We start from the raw sequence: 19,934 nt of genomic DNA, 5'->3' as shown, positions 1-19,934 counted from the left end.
AGGAAAGGTGAAAGTTATTAGTTGGTTTGTTCCAAAAACATGCAGCTGCTCCAATCATTTAGTGGTGTGTGGTAGGTGAGAAATGAAAAAGATGGAGAAGATCATGAATGCCTAGTGCCTTCCAGGCATGACTCTTTGTGGTTTCGAGACGTCGATACTAAGCTCAAAAATCAGCTCCTCGAGGGGTGACTTTAGGATTATTTCTGAAGGATTTTTTGGGGTCGATAAAAGAGGCAATGAAAAGATCTTGTTTGATGAGTAAATCTTCAGCCGCAGCATTAGGAAAGAAATCGAATTTCTTGCTGGCACGCTCCAAAGTCTGAATAGGGCCAACGAAGCAGCACGTTTCATCATCAACAATGAAAGGGATAAGAATCATCTTGTTAATAGGCAAAAGTTGAGGATCTTCAATGATTTCGTCATTAAATTGGCTCAATACTTGCAGATTTGGTTGTTTAAAGGTTTTGGTTGCAAGTCCTTTGTCTTCATCTTGGTCAATGGGGTTTGTTGGAAAGAAGAAGAAGCCATTGATGGATGTGAGTAAGGTTTATTGGTGTTTGAGTTGGTTGCAGAAGGTGAAATTGTGTGGGAGAGTTCAGAGATGATAGTTTTAAAGAATGATGGTTTTTGAAAGGAAGGATATTGAAAGATAGAAAGTTAATGGTGAATGATGATGGAAATTCAATTCAGTAAAATAAAAAAGGTGTTCTGCGGTTTTATATGTTGAAGTTTATACTTTGAAATTGGGTAACTTCTTGAAGAAGGTAAAGGGGTGGAAAGAGAAATTGAGAGTAGTGGGAAACGTGTCGGAATAGCCACGAATAAATGAAAAGTAATGGATTTCATTTATGGTTAATTAATTTTTCATAATGATAAAGATCGAGCAATTAGGATTAAGTGTTTTTATTTTGAGATGATATTGAAAAACACATTAATTTTTGGGGGCAATTTGTTAGTAAAAAATAATTAATTTCGAAGGAAGGTTAGATTCGAGATTTAGTAAGCGCGTGTCTTAAAGAAAAGGGCTGCATCGAGACAAAGGCCAGCAAACTCGACGGAGGTTAGCTGTGTCGAAGAAGAAGTTAACAGTGCAATTTGTTTGTCGGAAAAAATAACAAGTCGTGAATTTTAAGGTAGAGAATATCTATTTTGATTCATCGAGGATGGTCAATCGATGAAGGAGTGGATTCTGATTGACCAAAACTCATCGAGAAAGAGTGAAGCAATTGAAGGAAGTTAATAAGTGAAGATAGTTGGTTGCAGTTACAGACAGCACTCAACGAGTAGGAACGGTTACTCATAGATTAATATACGTGGAGGTTACATTTTAATTTGATTGGTTGAAGATTCTTATAAATAGAAGAAGACTCGAAGAAACAGGGGTTGGAACTTTATTTCAGAAAATACTCAAGCACACTCATATCCCAGAGACTTACTGAGTTTGCAATCGAATTACTTTTCTATAGGGTTCCTTCCACTGAGTTTTATTACTTTTTTATTTACGTTTTCTGCGAACTTTACTTTCCTTGCAAATTTATCTTTCAAGCAACATTTATTTTCTCTGTCCGACTTTAACTTCCAATATTTTAATTTCCATGTCAAAAGTTATTTGATCTAATCGAAGGCATTTTTACTGTTTTATTTAAAATTCAATGCAATTCATTTCAAATTAAGTTAATTTATTGTCAAAGTTTTTTATTTTTGTTTTCAGATTTCTTGGTTTCTGTTTGATCGAAAGGTCTTTGATGCACTTTAAAAAACTTGGTACTTAAATAGAGGAATAGGTTTCGTTCCTAAACCATTAGATATCGAACCACCATCGTTTTGCTAAAAATCGACAAAAACATATAATAATATGAAATTGTTTCTTTTAAAGATTTATCATTTTATCGGAATGATATATTGAAATAGGTCAGTATAGATAAAATACTGAAGCTGAATTTATAAATTAAATGTGCTAACCGAGGTTAATTCGCTTGGTTAGAGAGTAAGTAATTTTTGTCTTTTTTTCTTAGCTTTGATATTCAAATTTTATAAACTAAACTAAAATACTAACTGAGGTTAATTCACTTGGTTAGAGTAAGTAATTTTGTCTGCTTTTTCTCAGATTTTCGACTCAAATTCCATTGCGTTAAAAGACCAAACTAGAAATCTAAAAAGCTTAAGAAAATTTTTATTTGTTTATCAACGGCAACCAGCTATTAGAAAGTTTTTACTTTCGTTTCTTCGACAATTGTTATGTTCACACCTATTTATTTTTTTAACATTTCTTTGAAAGGTGCTTCATGATAAAATAAGACCAGTTTACAGATAGTCACCCAAAAAAATAAAGTAAAAAACCACTTGAAGATAAAGTAGCAACTTAAAATTTCAAGAATTTGGTTATAATAATCAAGCGTAATAAGACCACTTTACAGATAGTCTCTCAAAAAAATAAAATAAAAAACCACTTGCAGATAAAATAGCAACTTAAAATTTCAAGAATTTGGTTATAATAATCAAGCATCGACTAATAACTTGCTCTTGTTTTGTCCCTTGTGATAATGATGATACATATGGTGAGAAATTGAGAATCTAGTAGGACGCTTTTGATTTTTCTTCTACATACATGATTCCACTTTCACACCCGCTACTACTTTTAGTTTTAGCTGGCTAGTCGATACCTCTTTGTATTTTTAATTTGAATAATAAACGCACCAAAAAAGGGATAAAATAATAATCAACCACTAAAACTACTTACATTACGTATATACTTGACTATATTATATAAATGACTAATATTTCAATAATATCCTTCATTCTAACATATATATTCAGATTTCTGTGTTAATATGAACTTTTACTAAGATCATGTTCAGCAATAACATCAAGTTATTGTCACTATAACGTCAAATCTGATATAGTGAGAGTGAGACCGGTGTTGGAATTTTCTTATAATTTTTTAACCTAAAGATTATCCATGTTAAATCATTAAGAAATAAAATACTTAAATGCGAAAGTATATCTGAATTTATAAACATGAATCATGATCGAAAAAATTTGAATCTTGTGGTTCTTTCAATTTTGCTCAACCAAAGCCTTCTGTATTCTTAGGCGGCTGAATTGCAACTTCTTTAATGGGGAAGGAGTTGCTGAGGCAGTTTTGGTATCTTGAAGACCTGAAAGCACTATTTATATTTGAGTATGACACTCATTAAACCCTAAAGCCCAAATAAAATAGTATTTAAAGTCCAAAAAATAATATATCTAAAATTCAAAAGATAATTATTTAAGAAACAAAAGATAATATCTGATTTTATTCTCATTTAATTCCAAATCAAAAATAATTATGACTTATTTAATTTAGCATTTATAACAATAAATGAAATCACCATTATATAAGTCATTTAATTTGAAATAGCATAAATTTGTGATTATAATTAATATATGTATTGCCCACAAACAAAATTAGGAAATTAAAATACTTTCCTAACAATCTCCTACTTGGACTATATATATATATATATATTCTCCCTTGACATAATCACATCTTTATGTGCGTATCTGAATGTTATTTCCCTTATTATCTTAACAACCTGGTCTGTCTCACATATTAGATATGATATCACCGCAACTTTTATAACATTAATGTCGTGACTGAACCGCGACAATCACCATCCTAATATACTTAACGACATAGATCAAATTTGGATGAGTAATATGGAAATTACATGCCAAGTGATCTCATGCATGTCTATTTCCAATGGGTCCAACTTTAAAATTTTATTGAGATCAAACACAAAACAAATATTGTAAAATGAACATTTCACATAACATGAAATAAACCATCAACTTAATTTTACAGAAAAATAATTCAATATCTGTCATAGAACATATAGCATAAAATAAACTCCCACTAAACCAAGGCATCACAAATATTGACACCCATCCGAGCAGTGTGCTCATGAAAGACTTTAGGGATCAATCATTTGGTTAATGAGTCTGCTAGCATATACTCTGTTTCTATATGTTCTATGAAAATATGTTTTTCTTAAACTTTTTTCTTGACAACTAAGAACTTAATGTCTATATTTTTTTATTTTGTCAAGCTCTTATTGTTGTTGGAGTATAGTATTGCTGACTTATTGTCACAAAATATCTTTAATGGTCTTTCAATGTTATCTACTATACAAAGCTCAGTGACAAGGTTTCGCAACCATATGCCATGAAATCAGAATCAGAATACCCAATGATCTCCAAATTTTTTGATCTCCGGTAAGTAAGCATGTAATCATTTATTCTCTTCAGATAATGCATTACGCGTTTAATAGCTATCCAATGATACATGCCTGAATTGCTCAAGTATCTACCCAACACTCCCACTATGAATGATATATCGGGACGTGTGCAGACTTGAGCATACATTAAGCTCCCTAGTGTTGATGCATAAGGTTTATCATGTATTATTGTGCTCTCAAGATCATTTTTAGAGCATTACTTGAGACTGAACTTGTCTCCTTTAGCTATGGGTGTGTCCATTGGTCTATAACTTTCCATGCCATATCTACTTAAAACCTTTTCGATATAGTTCTTGTGTGATAATCCAAGAATAGCTTGAAAGCGATCTCTTAGTATCTCAATTCCTAATAAAAAGAGGCATCACCAAGATCTTTCATTTTGAATTTGTTCGATAGAAATTTCTTAGTTTCATACAACAAGCCTATATCGTTACTGGCAAGTAGAATGTCATCAACATATAAGACCAAAAAGATGTATTTACTCCCACTGAACTTGTAGTATACACTCTCATCTATGATATTTACCTCAAAATCATATGAGGTAATGACTTGATGAAACTTGTGATACCATTGACAGAAAGCTTGTTTGAGACCATAGATGGATTTTCTCCTTTCTCTGTTGGATCTTCTGAACGACACTTCTTGAGGTTGTTGAGCTTGCTGTATGGGTTGGGATTGAGGAGAATTCTCATTATTTTTCTGTACTGTAGCAGTATCTTGAGTAACAACAATATTTTCATTGTTCTCCTATACAGTAACTAAATCTACAGTAGGATTCTCATTGTGCTCTTGTACTATAATTGTATCTTGAACAATAATAGGTACAAGGACCTGATCATTGTCAGTTACAGAATCCTCATCAAAAGCAACATTCCTAACATTTTATTCCCCCCAAACTCAACATCCTCAAGAAATCTCGCATTTTCCATTTCAAAAAATAGACCTTGATGCAAGATTGTAAAACTTGTACCCCCGTGAAAGCTCAGCGTAACCAACAAAGTAGCAACTAATTGTCCTTAAGTCCAATTTTCTTTCAAGTGGCCTATAAGGTCGCACCTCAGCTGGACATCCCCAAATATGCAAATGCTTTATACTGGATCTTTTTCTAGTCCAAATTTTATAAGGAGTTTTGTTAACTGCTTTGCTTGGCACCCTATTAAGGATGTACACTGCGGTCTTTAAGACTTCTCCCTAGAGTGATTCAAGTAAGGAAGAATGACTAATCATACTTCTTACCGTATTCTTAAGAGTTCGGTTCCTTTGCTCTGCAACACCATTCAAGCTAGGTTTGCTTGGCATAGTATATTGCAGAACAATACCACACTCCTCTAGAAAAAGAGCAAAAGGTCCGAGACGTTGCTCATCTGAACCGTCATATTTTCTGTAGTATTCACCACCACGATCAGATTTGACAACTTTATTTTTTTTCCAAGTTGAAGTTCAACTTCAACTTTGAAAGACTTGAAAACATCTAAGACTTGGGAATTTTCATGAATTGAATATAGGTACTCGTAACGAGAGTAATCATCTATGAATGTAATAAAATACCGTTGTCCTTTCCAGGAGACAGTAGGGAATGAGCCACATATATAGGTATGTATTAGTTCTAAGACATCTTTAACTCTCTCGGCACCTAATTTTCTTTCGTTTGTCCTTTTTTCCCTTTATGCACTCAATGCAGACTTTAAAGTCCACCAAATTTAGGGATCCAAGAATTTCATCTAACACGAGCCTCTGAATTCTTTGTTTAGAGATGTAGCCTAGGCGTTTGTGCTATATTAATGCCGAATTCTCATTTAGTTTTCATTTTGTACCTATTTGCAGTATTTCATTATTATAGGAATTTAAATCAAGCATATATAGATTATCCACCAAACGACCAGAGCAAATATTATTCGATTTATAAAAGAGACTGACTTTATTGCTTCCGAACAAACAAAAATAACCTGATTTGTCCAAACGAGAAACAGGAACTAAATTCCGTCTAAATGACGGTACATAAAATGTCTCTAATAAATCCAAATAGAATCTACTCGTGGAACATAATCTAAAGGTTCCTATAGCTTCGACTGTAACTATATTGCCATCTGCCACATAGATATATCTTTCAGCATCACTTGGTGTTCGGCTCCACAGGCAATCCAGCATAGTAACACTTACATGAGTAGTAGCAGCAGAATCTACCCACTAAGTATCAACAGGTGCATAGCTTAAACTAGCCTCAGAACAAATGAAAGTAAGAATTATATCCTTCTTTACACGCCAAGTGGCATATTTGGTACAATCCTTCTTCATGTGTCCCACCTTCTTACAGAAAAAATAAGTTGAAACTTGATCCTGTTTCTTAGCTTTTTTCTACTGAGAAGGCACATTCGCAATAGTATCACGCTTTCTTTTATACTGAGAAGATGAAACCGTGTGAGCACTTTCAGTTTTATCTTGATGTAGCCTCTCTTCTTCTTACACACAGTGAGATATAAGCTCATTTAAGAACCAAGTGTCCTTCAGAGTGTTATAACGCACTTTGAATTGTCCAAAGTGTGCAGAAAGGGAGATCAAAATGAAATGCACGAGTAAGTCTTCAGACAAATCTAACTTTAATGTTTTCAATTTTGAAACAAGATGAGACATTTCCATAATGTACTCCCTTAAGTTCCCTTCGCCTTTATACCTCATGGAGACAAGTTTGCTCAAAAGGCTATTTGCCTCCGCCTTTTCATTCTTAGCAAAGAATTTTTCAATATTTTTCAGGAACTGTTTGACATCTTTATCCTCAATAATTGGGCCTCAAAACGCCTCAGAAATTGAGTGTTTCATGATCATAATGCTCATTCGATTGGATCTCTCCCACTTCTATATTTTAACCTCATTGAGATTTTCTAGAGTGGAAGTGGTTTCTTCTCTCGAAGAGCTATATCTAGATCTATACAACTGAAATAATTTCAAAAGTAACCTTCCAAACCTTAAAGTTTGATTCATTAAGCATAGAAATACTGCTAATTTGTAAAGAAACATCGGTAGCTGAAGCTATAGTTTCTTTATTAGAACAAAAAGGAACATACAGTAAATATTAGTTAAATAATGGGGAAAAAATCTATATTGAGATATCTAGAACAACATTAATTTTTAATCTTTGGATAGAAAAATTAACTGTAAGTGATACTCTCATTACAATAATAAAATATTGTCAAAATTTCTGTCACATGTTAAGCCTTTCTTTGGATCAACTGAATGCACACATTGAAACTTAAACTCTGCAATTTATTTAGTACTGCATATATTTTCTATTAATTGGTCAAACAATAACCTTCCTTTGGGCCGATTATTGATCGTATAATTAATAAAAAATAAACAAAAGTGTGCAAGGCTTATTATTTGGCCAAACAATAAATTTCCTTTGGGCCGATTATTGTCCACATAAATAATAAGTATTACTTTATTCTTAATTAGCTACCCAAACATGTATTTACCATCAATATGTGTATGTAATTCGGCCAAATATAGACCTTCCTTTGGGCTGACAAATATTTACATGAATTATATATTATCATATTCCTAATATTTTAAATAAATCAATTTTCACAAAAGAAGCTACTTTGACAGCATAATGTTCAATAAATTTATTCCAAAACTACATCTTTATAAAATAGGTGGTATAATAATCCAAATTGTTACTACTTTCCTTATGTAATAATTAAAAAAATATTTAAATCACAAAAAGAATTAAATCTTAATGGTATCTTTCAGACCTTAAAAAAGACATGATTATAATTGTTCAACAAATTCATATGTCAAAAAGTTTTTTGATTCATTAAAATTAGAATCAATCATTATTATTCCATCCACACAAAACAAAAAAAAAATAATGAATTTGCCAAAAGAATGAATCCATATAGAATGGTATAAAAAAATGATAAACAAACGAATAACTTTTTTTTTCTTTAAAAAAAAACTAAATTTATATTTACATATTAAACCATAGTGCATACAAAAAAAATTTATGATAAATATGTTAGATCTATGGATGCACAGTGTCTATGATAAAAAAATTAATTAAATTCTTTTAATTTTATTAACATGTGCTACACAATCCAAAAGCAACACATATTTGAATCTAATTTCACATACTCAAATTAAGATTCAAATCAAAATAAAATAAATTTACAATTTATTAATGATTTAATCATAGACGACTCTGATACCACTTGTTGGAATTTTCTCACAATTCCTTAACCCAAAGATTATCCATGTTAAATGATTAACAAATAAAATACTTGAATGTGAAAGCGTAGCTGAATTCATAAACATGAATCATGATCGGAAGAGTTTGGATCTTGTGGTTCTTTCGATCTTTCTCAACCAAAGCTTTCTTTATTCTAGGCGGTTGAATTACAACTTCTCTCATGGGAAGGGAGTTGCTGAAACGATTTTGGTATCTTGGGAACCGAAACTCTAAAGGGCACTATTTATATTTGAACATGGTACCATTAAACCCTAAAACCCAAATAAAATAGTATCTAAAGTCCAAAAGATAATATATCTAAAATTCAAAAGATAATTATCTAAGAAACAAAAAATAATATCATATTTTATTCTCATTTAATTTCAAATCAAAAGTAATTATGACCTATTCAATTTAACATCTACTTAATATACTAAAACTGGATTTTTTCTCGGCTAATAAAGGTGACATGTCGACCCCTCGTAACTCCGTTTTTCCTCCAAAATGAATACAATTTTCTCTATTCTAAATTATTTTATAAAAAATATCTTTATTATAATTGTATTATAATTAATATTTAATGAATAATATATAATTATACTAATTTAGGAACATATCTTCATTATAATTATATCAAATCAATATTTAATGCATTATTAAACTACTTATCAATTATCAATTAAAAATACTTTTAATCGTTTTAATTTTAATAATAATAATAATATATGATAATGATATGATAATGGCACCAATCGTGGTAATAATGATAAGAATATTTGATTCTAATCATAAAATGATCAAATCTTATGATATTAGTAACGCACATTGATTTTAAATATTTTTAGTTATTTTAAATATATTAATTTTAAAAATATTGATATAATTCTAATTCTTATTCATTATTCAAAAATAATAATTATAATAAAAATAATAAAAGATTGAAATAACTACAATAATACTTATAATAATAATTATTATTAATCGGGTAATTTCAATAATAATAATTACAATAATAATATACTTTTTCATTATTAATCGGGTAATTTCAATAATAATAATAATAATAATAATAATAATAATAATAATAAATTAATAATAATAGGAAAGAGAATAATAATAGTAATAACTTGAAAAATCCGTATATAAACTATTTCAATTACCCGTGTATTATTATTAAAATTCTATCTACTTAATATATTAAAACTGGATTTTCCCCAAACTAATGAAAGTGAGGTATCGATTCTTTATGAATCCATTTTTCTACCAAAATGAATGCACTATTTTCTCTTCTAAGTTTATTTTATAAAAATATCTTTATTACAATTATACTATAATTAATATTTAAGTAATAATGCATAATTATAGTAATTTAGGAAAATATCTTTATTTTTAGAAAGTACTATTCTCATGTAATGAAAGCACTATTCTCTCTTCTAAAATTATTTTTAGAAAAATACCTTTATTATAATTATATTACAATTAGCATTTAATAAATAATGCATGATTATACTAATTTAAAAAAATATTTTTATTATAATTATATAAAATAATCTACTTAATGTACTAAAATTAGATTTTTTTCCCAACTAATAAAAGTAAGGTGTCAATTCCTCATCAATTTATTTACTTTTCAAAATAAAAGTACTATTCTCTTTTCTAAATTTATTTTAAAAAATATCTTTATTAGAATTATATTACAATTAGCATTTAATGAATAATGCATAATTATACTAATTTTTTAAAAAATATATTAATTATAATTATATAAAAAATTAAACATAAATTTATAATTCTAATTGCTATAAATATGATACTAACGTTCGTAGTGGTAAATTGATATTGCAATAATTAGTTTTTATAATTATTTTTGTATTACTAAAGGCCATATATAGTGTTTCTTTGTGGTTAGTGAGTCTAAATCTAAGAATCAAAGCATTCTTTTTTTCTAATCTGTTATTCTTCTTTGATTGGACAATTGTTTCTAAGGAGCTTTGTAGGTCAAGTTCAAGTCACATCCCCTCCACGTTATCTACGTTTGTCTGAAAATACTCGAAGTGGAACATATAATGAGATTGAATTTCCTCAATTTTGGTTCAACTTTGAAAAATGCGTGCCAACCTTGAAGATGTAATTCAAAGATTGGTATTATATTTAAATTTTTGTCTCTTAAACTTTTTGTATTAAAAATAATTTTATAACATATTATGATTTTTTTCAGAAACTACCGGCCTTCTGGTGCATTAATGTAATGCCATTAAGGAGAATAAAAGTCAATTTAATTTGACAATTTTAACAAGAAAATAGTTTGAATTTGTACGGATTCTAAGTGTTTAATCTTATGATGTTATTTCGGTTGGTTGTTACGAGAAAGATTCTAATCTATACGTATCTAAGGATTAGAATAGATTAAATATTATTTAAATAATTTAGTTCTAATATTGGTAATTGATTAAATTAGTTTTAGAGAAATTTAAATTGTTGTCTCAATTTATATATTATGACTATTCTTTTTGGATATGTTATTTTTAAACTTTTTAATATGAATTTTTTTTATTTTAAGTTTATTTTCTTTTTTAGATATATGTATCACCTTTTTCTTTGTATTTCAGATTAGTGATGCAATTATTAAGAGAAATGTAATTCATCAATAAATTAGAATGATTAAAAGTTTAATTATATTGCATGGACACAAGATTGATTAATTAAGATTAAGGCGTAAAAAAGGAAAAAGAGTCATAATACGTAGTTTTGCTTTCTTGCTAATATATAAAAAAATACGTGAAAAAAAAATTAAAATATCACAATTTAAAAAAAATTGTTAATCATGCATATGAAAAGAGATTAGGGAATATGCATGGATATAAAATATAAAAAATTATTATTCGATTGTAGAATAAAAAATAATCATATATATATATATATATATCATAACAAAAAAATAATTAATATATGTGACTTAAATTTTTATATGTACAATTAATATATATGTATAGATAAATAAAAAAATTATTATAATTTATGAAAATTACACGTACAATGACATTACTAATAAAAAATAAAAAAATAATTGAATAATTATAGGCTAAAAAAAATTAATCATGATAAAAAAATAATTAATATATGCGATTTAAATATATTTACATACAATTGATATATATATATATATATATATATATATATATATAGAAGTATTTAGAATTATTTAACAAAATAAATATATTCTAAAAATAAAAAAATTATTAACTAAACAATTGATATATATACATATGAATAAATAAAGAAATTGGTATGATTTATGAATATTATTACGTGTCTGAGGTATTAATGGAATAAAAAAATTATTGAATGATTGAAGGCTAAAAAAAAATTCATAATAAAAAAATTAAAAAATAATTAATAAATGTGACTTAATATATATGTATACTTAAATAAGGAAAGATTTAAAATTATTTAAACAAAATAAATAAATATATCCTACAAATAAAAAATCATTGACTAATCGATTAATATATACTGGTAGTATAAATAAAAAATATTAAATAAAAAAAATAGTATGTTTTTAATTTTGGGAATAAAACGTAAATAATTACAATATAATAATTTGTTTAATTATTAATATTTATAATATTTATTTTAAATCATACATTTAGAAAAAAAGTAGATTAACAAAAACGATTAATAACTATATTAGAGTTAATATACATAACACTAGATTAAGAAAAAATAAATGCATAACATGATACTTTTTTATTAATCAAATTACTACAATTCAAATTAATTTCAATAAAATAATTTAAAATTATAATTTCAACTTTATCACGTGCATAGTATGAATTATTGAATAATTTATTATCATGTACATGGCAAGGATTGTTAAACAATTTTTCATGTATTTTTTTTCCAAAATAAAAATACTATTTTTATTTATAATTATTATTCTTTATCAATTTTTTCATTTAAACACTAATATTATTTATTAATTTTTTATTTTTATTTCTCACATTTTTTTAAAATTATTTTTCAATATTTTTGGTATTTACTTATTAAAATTTTAGGTATTAATTAAACCTCAATTACAGTATTAAGACTTTGAAAATAATTTCAATTTAATTTTAGACAATATCAAATATATATATATATATATATATATATATATATATATATATGATATTTTAGGTATTAATTATTATTATTTATTAACTTATTTTAGGTATTTAATTATTAAAATATTAGATATTAATTATATTCCGCTTACCGTGTTAAGGCTTTAGGCATAATCCCAATTTAATTTTGGACAATGTCAGAAGCAACTATATATAAAATATTAAATTAGAAGAGTAGATTTTAATTTTACATAAAATAATAAATAGATATAGAGTATAAATAAATTTACTTGACAAATATAATTATTCATAGTGATATTTTATTATGATAACATATCTTTGTGTATTGACTCTCTATATAATATATATTTCTTTTTAGTTTATTATTTTTTTATTATTATATTTCAAATTTAGAGTTTCCTTGATCTAACATTGCAGTGAAAGAATGACAAGCAAAAATATAAAAAAAAAAAACATGGAAATATTCTAAACATAATTATCATTAATCTTTTTTTCTTTAGTTTTCAAATATATTATTTATTTTATTTATTTAGAGTAAAAACTAAATTTATTATAACTATAGTAAAATTATCTTTAAACTGTTTGTATTATTAGTAAATTTTTAAAATTATTGACATATTATTAGTATATATAATAAGCAATAGTAAATTTTTTTTCATGTTTATCATTTAAAAAATTTATAATTTTCACATAGTCTTTATTCTATTTTTTTTCCATATCCAATGACTATTGACTACGATCATATCAATAGTATCACTTATAGTAGATTATACGAAGAGAAAGTATGAAAAATAAAGACAAGAATTATAAGGCTATAGAAAGTCTCATTCAAGTTTGACAAGAGCAAGACGGTTTATATAGAAATAGTTCTAATAGATGATAAGATTAGTTGATTCATTTACTAAATTTTTTCAAGTAATGCTAAGTTCAATTTATAAATAGAGATTAATTTTGATGCACTGACAATGTAAAGCATTTTACACAGTCGTGCAATCACATTTGTTCTTTTGGATGACTATTCACGCGGTCAATGTGAAAAGTATTTATTTTTATTGATGTGTCATTACGTAATTGGATGCACGTGTAAAACTACTTTACACTGTCAGTGCATCAAAATTAAATTTTTATAAATACTTGTAGTTCATATTTTAAGTTAATTTTATAAATACACCATTTCACAAGTCAAAGACAATTCTTTTTAATAGCTTTGTAAATGCTAATAACTTTTATATTTAATTTATTTTGCAATACGATAAAATTCATTGTTCAATCAAGAATTATTTGACAAAAATATTTGAGAATGAATTGGTAGAAAGGAAGGTCTATGTCTTCTCAAATTTTGAGATTGAGAAATCAAGCGAAATATATCTTCTGATTATACACAGGTGCAAAATATATTTTAAGATGGAGTCACGTATAGTACATACAGTCGATGATCGTAAAATTCTGGATAATCATTTTAATTTGCTTGCCCATGCTAATATATTGAAACAAACATATGAACGATTTTACTTATTTGGTACGTAATTAATTTATATTAACACACACAAAATTATTTTTCTTTTGATTTTAAGTTTTGCCAAAATATTGTATAATAGCATCATTTTATCAATAATAAAAATTTTAACAGTTTATTTATGAAAATATTTGAAATTGTATTGTGACTTTTTTAAAGGTATATCCTTTTATTAATATACTATTGTTAGTTTTATCGTTTAACATAAAATAAATCAGTAAATTCTCTTTATTTTATACATGTACGAGGTTATAATTTCTTATATTATTCACTCATTTGTCCTTAATTTAGTACTTTTAATTCAATTTTTTTTGTTCAATTAGATGTTATTGGATTCTTGACTAGAAAAGAAAAACTTATATCATGGTAAAAAATAGAGAGAAGTGACCAGTACATTGTGATTGATCTTCATGATTTGCAGTTTGTAAAATTTTAATATGAATATTTCTTTTGGTAATGTGTTGTGGTACAAATTTTTTTCTTTATGTATTACTACTTACTCTTTTAATTCCCACTTTCATTCGAAAAAAAAAAAAAGATGTATACTATGAGATCAATTTATAATCCAATTACTTGATCATCTATATGATCACCAAGCAACCGAATACATCATTTATTCTCTAATTTATAAAATTTAACAAAGACATTGGTAAACATATTGGTTTCGTATTTATTTATATATTTTATTTATTTATGTTATATTTGTAATTATATTATATCTATTTTTATCAATATATTTTTTTAAAAAATATCATTAGTGTTAACACACTACAACAAAAACGCCATTTAGCGGCGGTTTCTAGAGCCGTTTAGCGGCGGTTTTGAACCGCCGCAAAACATTTCGCGGCGGTTTCATGAAACGCCGGAAGATAGGGTGCGGCAAAACGGATAGCGGCGGTTTTAGTCAACCGCTGGAATAACCGCCGCGAAATGCGAATGGATTTTGCGGCGGTTATTATAATCGCCGCTAAATAGCAAATAAACGAAAGTAGCACTTGTTTTGCGGCGGTTCTAAACCGCCGGCAAATTTTAGTATTTTCGTTCATAGTTATTGGAATCGGATCGGATCGTCTGGTAGTCCAATTAAACCCGCGCTTCCACCAATTGACCCACAACGTGTGGATCAACTATGCACCGGTGGTCCAATTAAACTATGTAAAGCCTTCCACAAATGAAGAAGGCAGGGCTCGAACCTTGAACCTGAAAGAAGGAAAAGCTTTAACAATGTCATGCTGCCACCAAGCCAAATGACTCTTCGATATATAAGGCTAATAATTATGTATATCATATGAACACATTTTATTGCCACACAATTTCTTGTTGTATACTTTATATCTGATCATAGTTATTATAGGCACCTTATATATTGGGCAAAATGCACAATTAAACCAAATGGATGACCAAATTACACAAATCTACGAAATTGAAAAACATTACCAGGATATCCCAAAAGTACATTCTTATACAATTCGAATCAGTCCCATTCGACTGAGACAAACCAACACTAATTCGAATTAGTCATAATCGAATTAGTAGTGATGCTTGTAATTCAAATTTGTCCAATTCGAATTATGCTTGCATGTAATATTAGGGGAGTTCGAAATAGGGTGATTCAAATTATGCATGCTAGGACGTTCCTATTAATTCAAATCGGTCCATTTCGAATTAATTTTGGACCATAGTAGATCGAATTAATTTATATCTATTTATATATGATCCAAGCGTATATAAAGAGTACATTTAATAATATCCATAATGAATTCAATAAAGAGTACATTCAATAATAAATAAAAAAATAATAATTATAAATATTTTTTATAAATTCTTAAAAATCTAATATTTTCTAAAAATATTTATTAAGATTTAGAATTTAGTCTTTAATATTTAAAATTAGTGAAATATTTGCCAAAAACATTATATTTGTTGGTCAGTTAGCATTGTTGAATTTATTAACCATGATAACATGCAGATCATTAATTGGTTTTTATTTAAAAATATTTTTATTCTATTTAGTATTTAGTTTTGGTAAAATATTAATTAATTTTTAATTTTGTTATTATGAATTCTTATATCTAAGAATACAGGTTAAGATTGTTATTAATAAAGATTTTAAATTTTTTATTTTAATAAATGCTCAACAAATTATTAAAATAAAAAATTTAAAATTTAAAATTATAATTTTGGTAAAGATATAAAATTTTAAATTTCTAATGATTTGTAGAAAATATTTTTAATTATTATTTTTAATAATTTATAGAAAATATTTATAATTATTATTTTTAGAAAATATTTGATTTTTAATAATTTATAAAAAATATTTATAATTATTATTATTTTTATTTATTATTGAATGTACTATTTATTATATTCATTATGGGTATTATTAAATGTACTCTTCATTATACTCTTTATACACTTTTGGACCATATATAAATAGATGTAAGAATGATTTAAACATATGTATCTAAGATACTAGTGTTTACTTAACTAGATTATACCCAGATGGTTATTACTACAGAAAACATTACAATATGTGGTAATACGCATTTTGCGGCGGTTTAAACAAAACCGCCGCAAAATGTAAAATAATAAATCACCCGATGCACATATAGCGGCGGTTTTTGAAAAGACGCCGCGAAATGCAAACCTGATGGAAATATAGCGGCGGTTTTAAAACAACCGCCGCTAAATGTCGGCCTGATTGCAGCCCAACCTCTAACCGCCGCAATTTGTCTTTTCGCGGCGGTTTCACACAACCGCCGCAAAATAACCGTCGCTATCTTAAGGAATTGTTGTAGTGACACATGGTGTATTAAATAAATTAAATGATAGAAACACGTAACTATTTTTTTTTCAGTCAAGATTTAGTAAAATACTGTAATTTAGGCTTGCAATATTAATATATTAATAGTAAAGTGGAGAAAAAAATGTAATATTATATCAAAAAAATTTTTAAAATCATAATTGTAATTTATGATTGAAATCATAATTTAAATATTTTAAACGGGATAATTTCATTTAGAGAATTCATAATTCAAACATAATTTTTATACACTTAATAGCTACATTCGAGTTAATATATTTAATACTATATTTAAAAAAACACAACCAATGCATATCATATTATTTATTTATTAATTAAATTATTACAATTCAAATTAATTTTAATAGAATAATTTAAAATGATAATTTCACTTTTATCACATGCAAGGCACGAATTATTACACTTGTTTATAATAATAAATGAAATTACTATTATATATATCATTTAATTTAAAATAGTATAATTTATAATTATAATTAATATATATATTACTCACAAACAAATTAAAAAATTAAAATAATTTCTTAACAGAACTTACCTTGATCCTTCTGAGTGGAAGCCTTTAGGATATTCAATTTTCTTTTTGTAAGGACACAAGATAATAAAAAATAAATAAGAGACGCGGAATTATATTGGTTGTTGTGCAAATACAAATTAAAATCATGGGAGCAATTATAGAGAGAAAAAGACAAAAAGGTGTAAAAACATAAATGGTTAACATCTGAACATAAGAAAAAAGGGTCTAAATATAGTTAACATTCCAACAAGAATAATATAATGTAAATTTTGGATTGAATTTTTTAATTAGATATCAAATTCAAGGTGGAAATTTGTTCGGGACAAATGTAACATCAACAAATAACACCTTATTTATCAACAAATTCGAGGGTGTCTGAATGAAACATCACAATTTAGTCACATGCTCAAACATTAAATTACAAATTATAGCTATGTGTTCTACCGTAACAAAGTAATGAAAATGAACTGGGATTATTTATTGTAATTGTTTTACAAGTACAGCTATGTGTATATATATAGCAGAGCACGTACTACTATAGTTAAGAGTTTGTTACACCAGAAAACAAAAATCACAGAAAGTTCCCTTTAACAGAAAGTGTTATATATCCTATTTGTTTGAGGTGATAAAGATGACGAGTGGTTCAGTGCTGCTATTTCAGGCAATGATTTTATAGGAAATGATAAAACTCTCAATTGTTGTTGTAAGAGCCAAGGAATGCTTTTAACATTAATTGATTGATGATATCCATACGAAGAAAAATCTAATTATCTAAAGCTGTTCTCAAGTGTGCTGCTCTCTTACGAGCCTCTCCAAATGACGTGATGATATCCCTAGATTCTGAAGAAAAGGACAAATGACGAATTTTGCTATTTACCCCGTGTAGATTCTCAAAATTTCCCAACAAAGAACATTGTTAGATCATGCATGAGATCATGCTTACAAATAACCCTCTTTCAGTAGTAGAAGGTTGAAAAAATGACCTTGAAACTAATTCATCAAAATATGGACGATCAATATTTTTTAATGTGTTGTTTTCTTTTGGTCATAAAAGATCTCCAGCAATTCATAATAAGATTAATTCGTCTTTGTCAAATTCATAATTTTCAGGGTATAAAGAACAATAAACAAAACATCGCTTTAAATATGAAGGGAGATAGTGATAATTGACTTTTAATCTAGAAACAATCTTACAATCATCGTAAGAAAATTTCCGAATTTTACATTCAAGTTCCCAATCCCCTTCATTATACTTATTGTGCAATAAGCCTCCAAGTGTCTTCACAGCCAAAGGTAATCCCTTACACTTTTTAACAAATTTTCTATCAACTGGTTCTAAAGTTGTATATTGTTTAGAATCCATAGAAATAGATGAATGCTTCAAAAACACTAACCAACAATCTTCCAACAACAAACTTAGTCGATAATGTAGATTATTAGCAGCAAATACAGAAACCACATTTTCACTACGAGTTGTTAGGACAATCTTACCTCTATTATTCTCAAACCGAAAAGGTTCTAGAAATTTCTCCCACATGTCTCGTTGATCATGCCAGACATCATCTAAAACAACTAAGAAGGTCTTTTCTGTCAATTTTTCTTCGGTTAGTTTGAAGTAAATCAAAATTATCCAGGATACAGGGAGAAGAATCTATTCCCCCTATTATTGTCCTTCTAATATGAAGAGGGTCTGGATTTTCAGCAACATACACCCATGCTTTGACATCATTGTATCATTGTAAACCAATTGACATCATTGTAAACCAATTGAGCCAAAGTAGTTTTTTCTATCCTGCCCATACCCACAATATGAATCACAGTCACAAGTGATTCAGCATCGCATGTATCATCTAACAGCAAATTGATTATGTTCTCCTTGTCTTGGTCCCGACCAAATACGTCAGAACTTACAACAAGAGATGTTGACGGGATTTTCCATGATGTGTCCAACTTGGCACTCTCTTTCAGACCAAGTTTACCTTTTTGTCCTACAACGGACTCTAGTGTGCCAACTATTTTTTCATGACATTGACACCACTATCTTCAATACATGAATCAATATAGTGAGACCAGGGAGAAGAGTTACCTAGATCCCTTGGAGTGGCAGTGGCAGCTTTAGTCGCGAGTTCATCGAGCAAGTCATCAGCCATATAGAGCGCATCATGGAGATCAACAAACCACTTCTTCACTCTATTGTTACCGAACTGCTTCAGCTCAGCATCATCAAGCACATGTTCAACATCACACAGATAATCATCCAATTTTTCAAGCAACATCCGAGCAGAGTAGTCACCTTCGAGGATAGAGTCATCTTCAAGTATTAAAGACATCTTCTTTCAAATAGCATCAACAAAAGAAGAGAGATAAGCTCCACCTTCAAGTTTTGAAGCCATGATGCAAAATTAGGTGCAGCAGATGATGAGAAAAGAATGAAAGGGGTTGAGAGAAGTTGTT

General features: G+C 27.7%; 1 protein-coding gene across 1 annotated transcript; it reads right to left on the bottom strand.

Moving 5' to 3' along the window:
- Positions 1-19,205: 19,205 nt before the first annotated feature.
- On the bottom strand, positions 19,206-19,810 carry LOC140182093 (putative disease resistance RPP13-like protein 1). Its single transcript, XM_072228198.1, has 2 exons — positions 19,567-19,810; positions 19,206-19,492 (listed from the first exon to the last, which is right to left on the bottom strand). Exons 1-2 carry the CDS (start codon positions 19,808-19,810, stop codon positions 19,206-19,208), a joined length of 531 nt encoding a protein of 176 aa, XP_072084299.1.
- Between the last annotated feature and the right edge of the window lie 124 nt (positions 19,811-19,934).

This window comes from Arachis hypogaea, chromosome 19, assembly GCF_003086295.3.
Source record: "Arachis hypogaea cultivar Tifrunner chromosome 19, arahy.Tifrunner.gnm2.J5K5, whole genome shotgun sequence".
In the NCBI taxonomy this organism is placed as follows: Eukaryota; Viridiplantae; Streptophyta; class Magnoliopsida; order Fabales; family Fabaceae; genus Arachis; species Arachis hypogaea.
The sequence above is the reverse complement of the archived record's forward strand: the minus strand, read 5'-3'. Positions and strand labels throughout refer to the sequence as shown.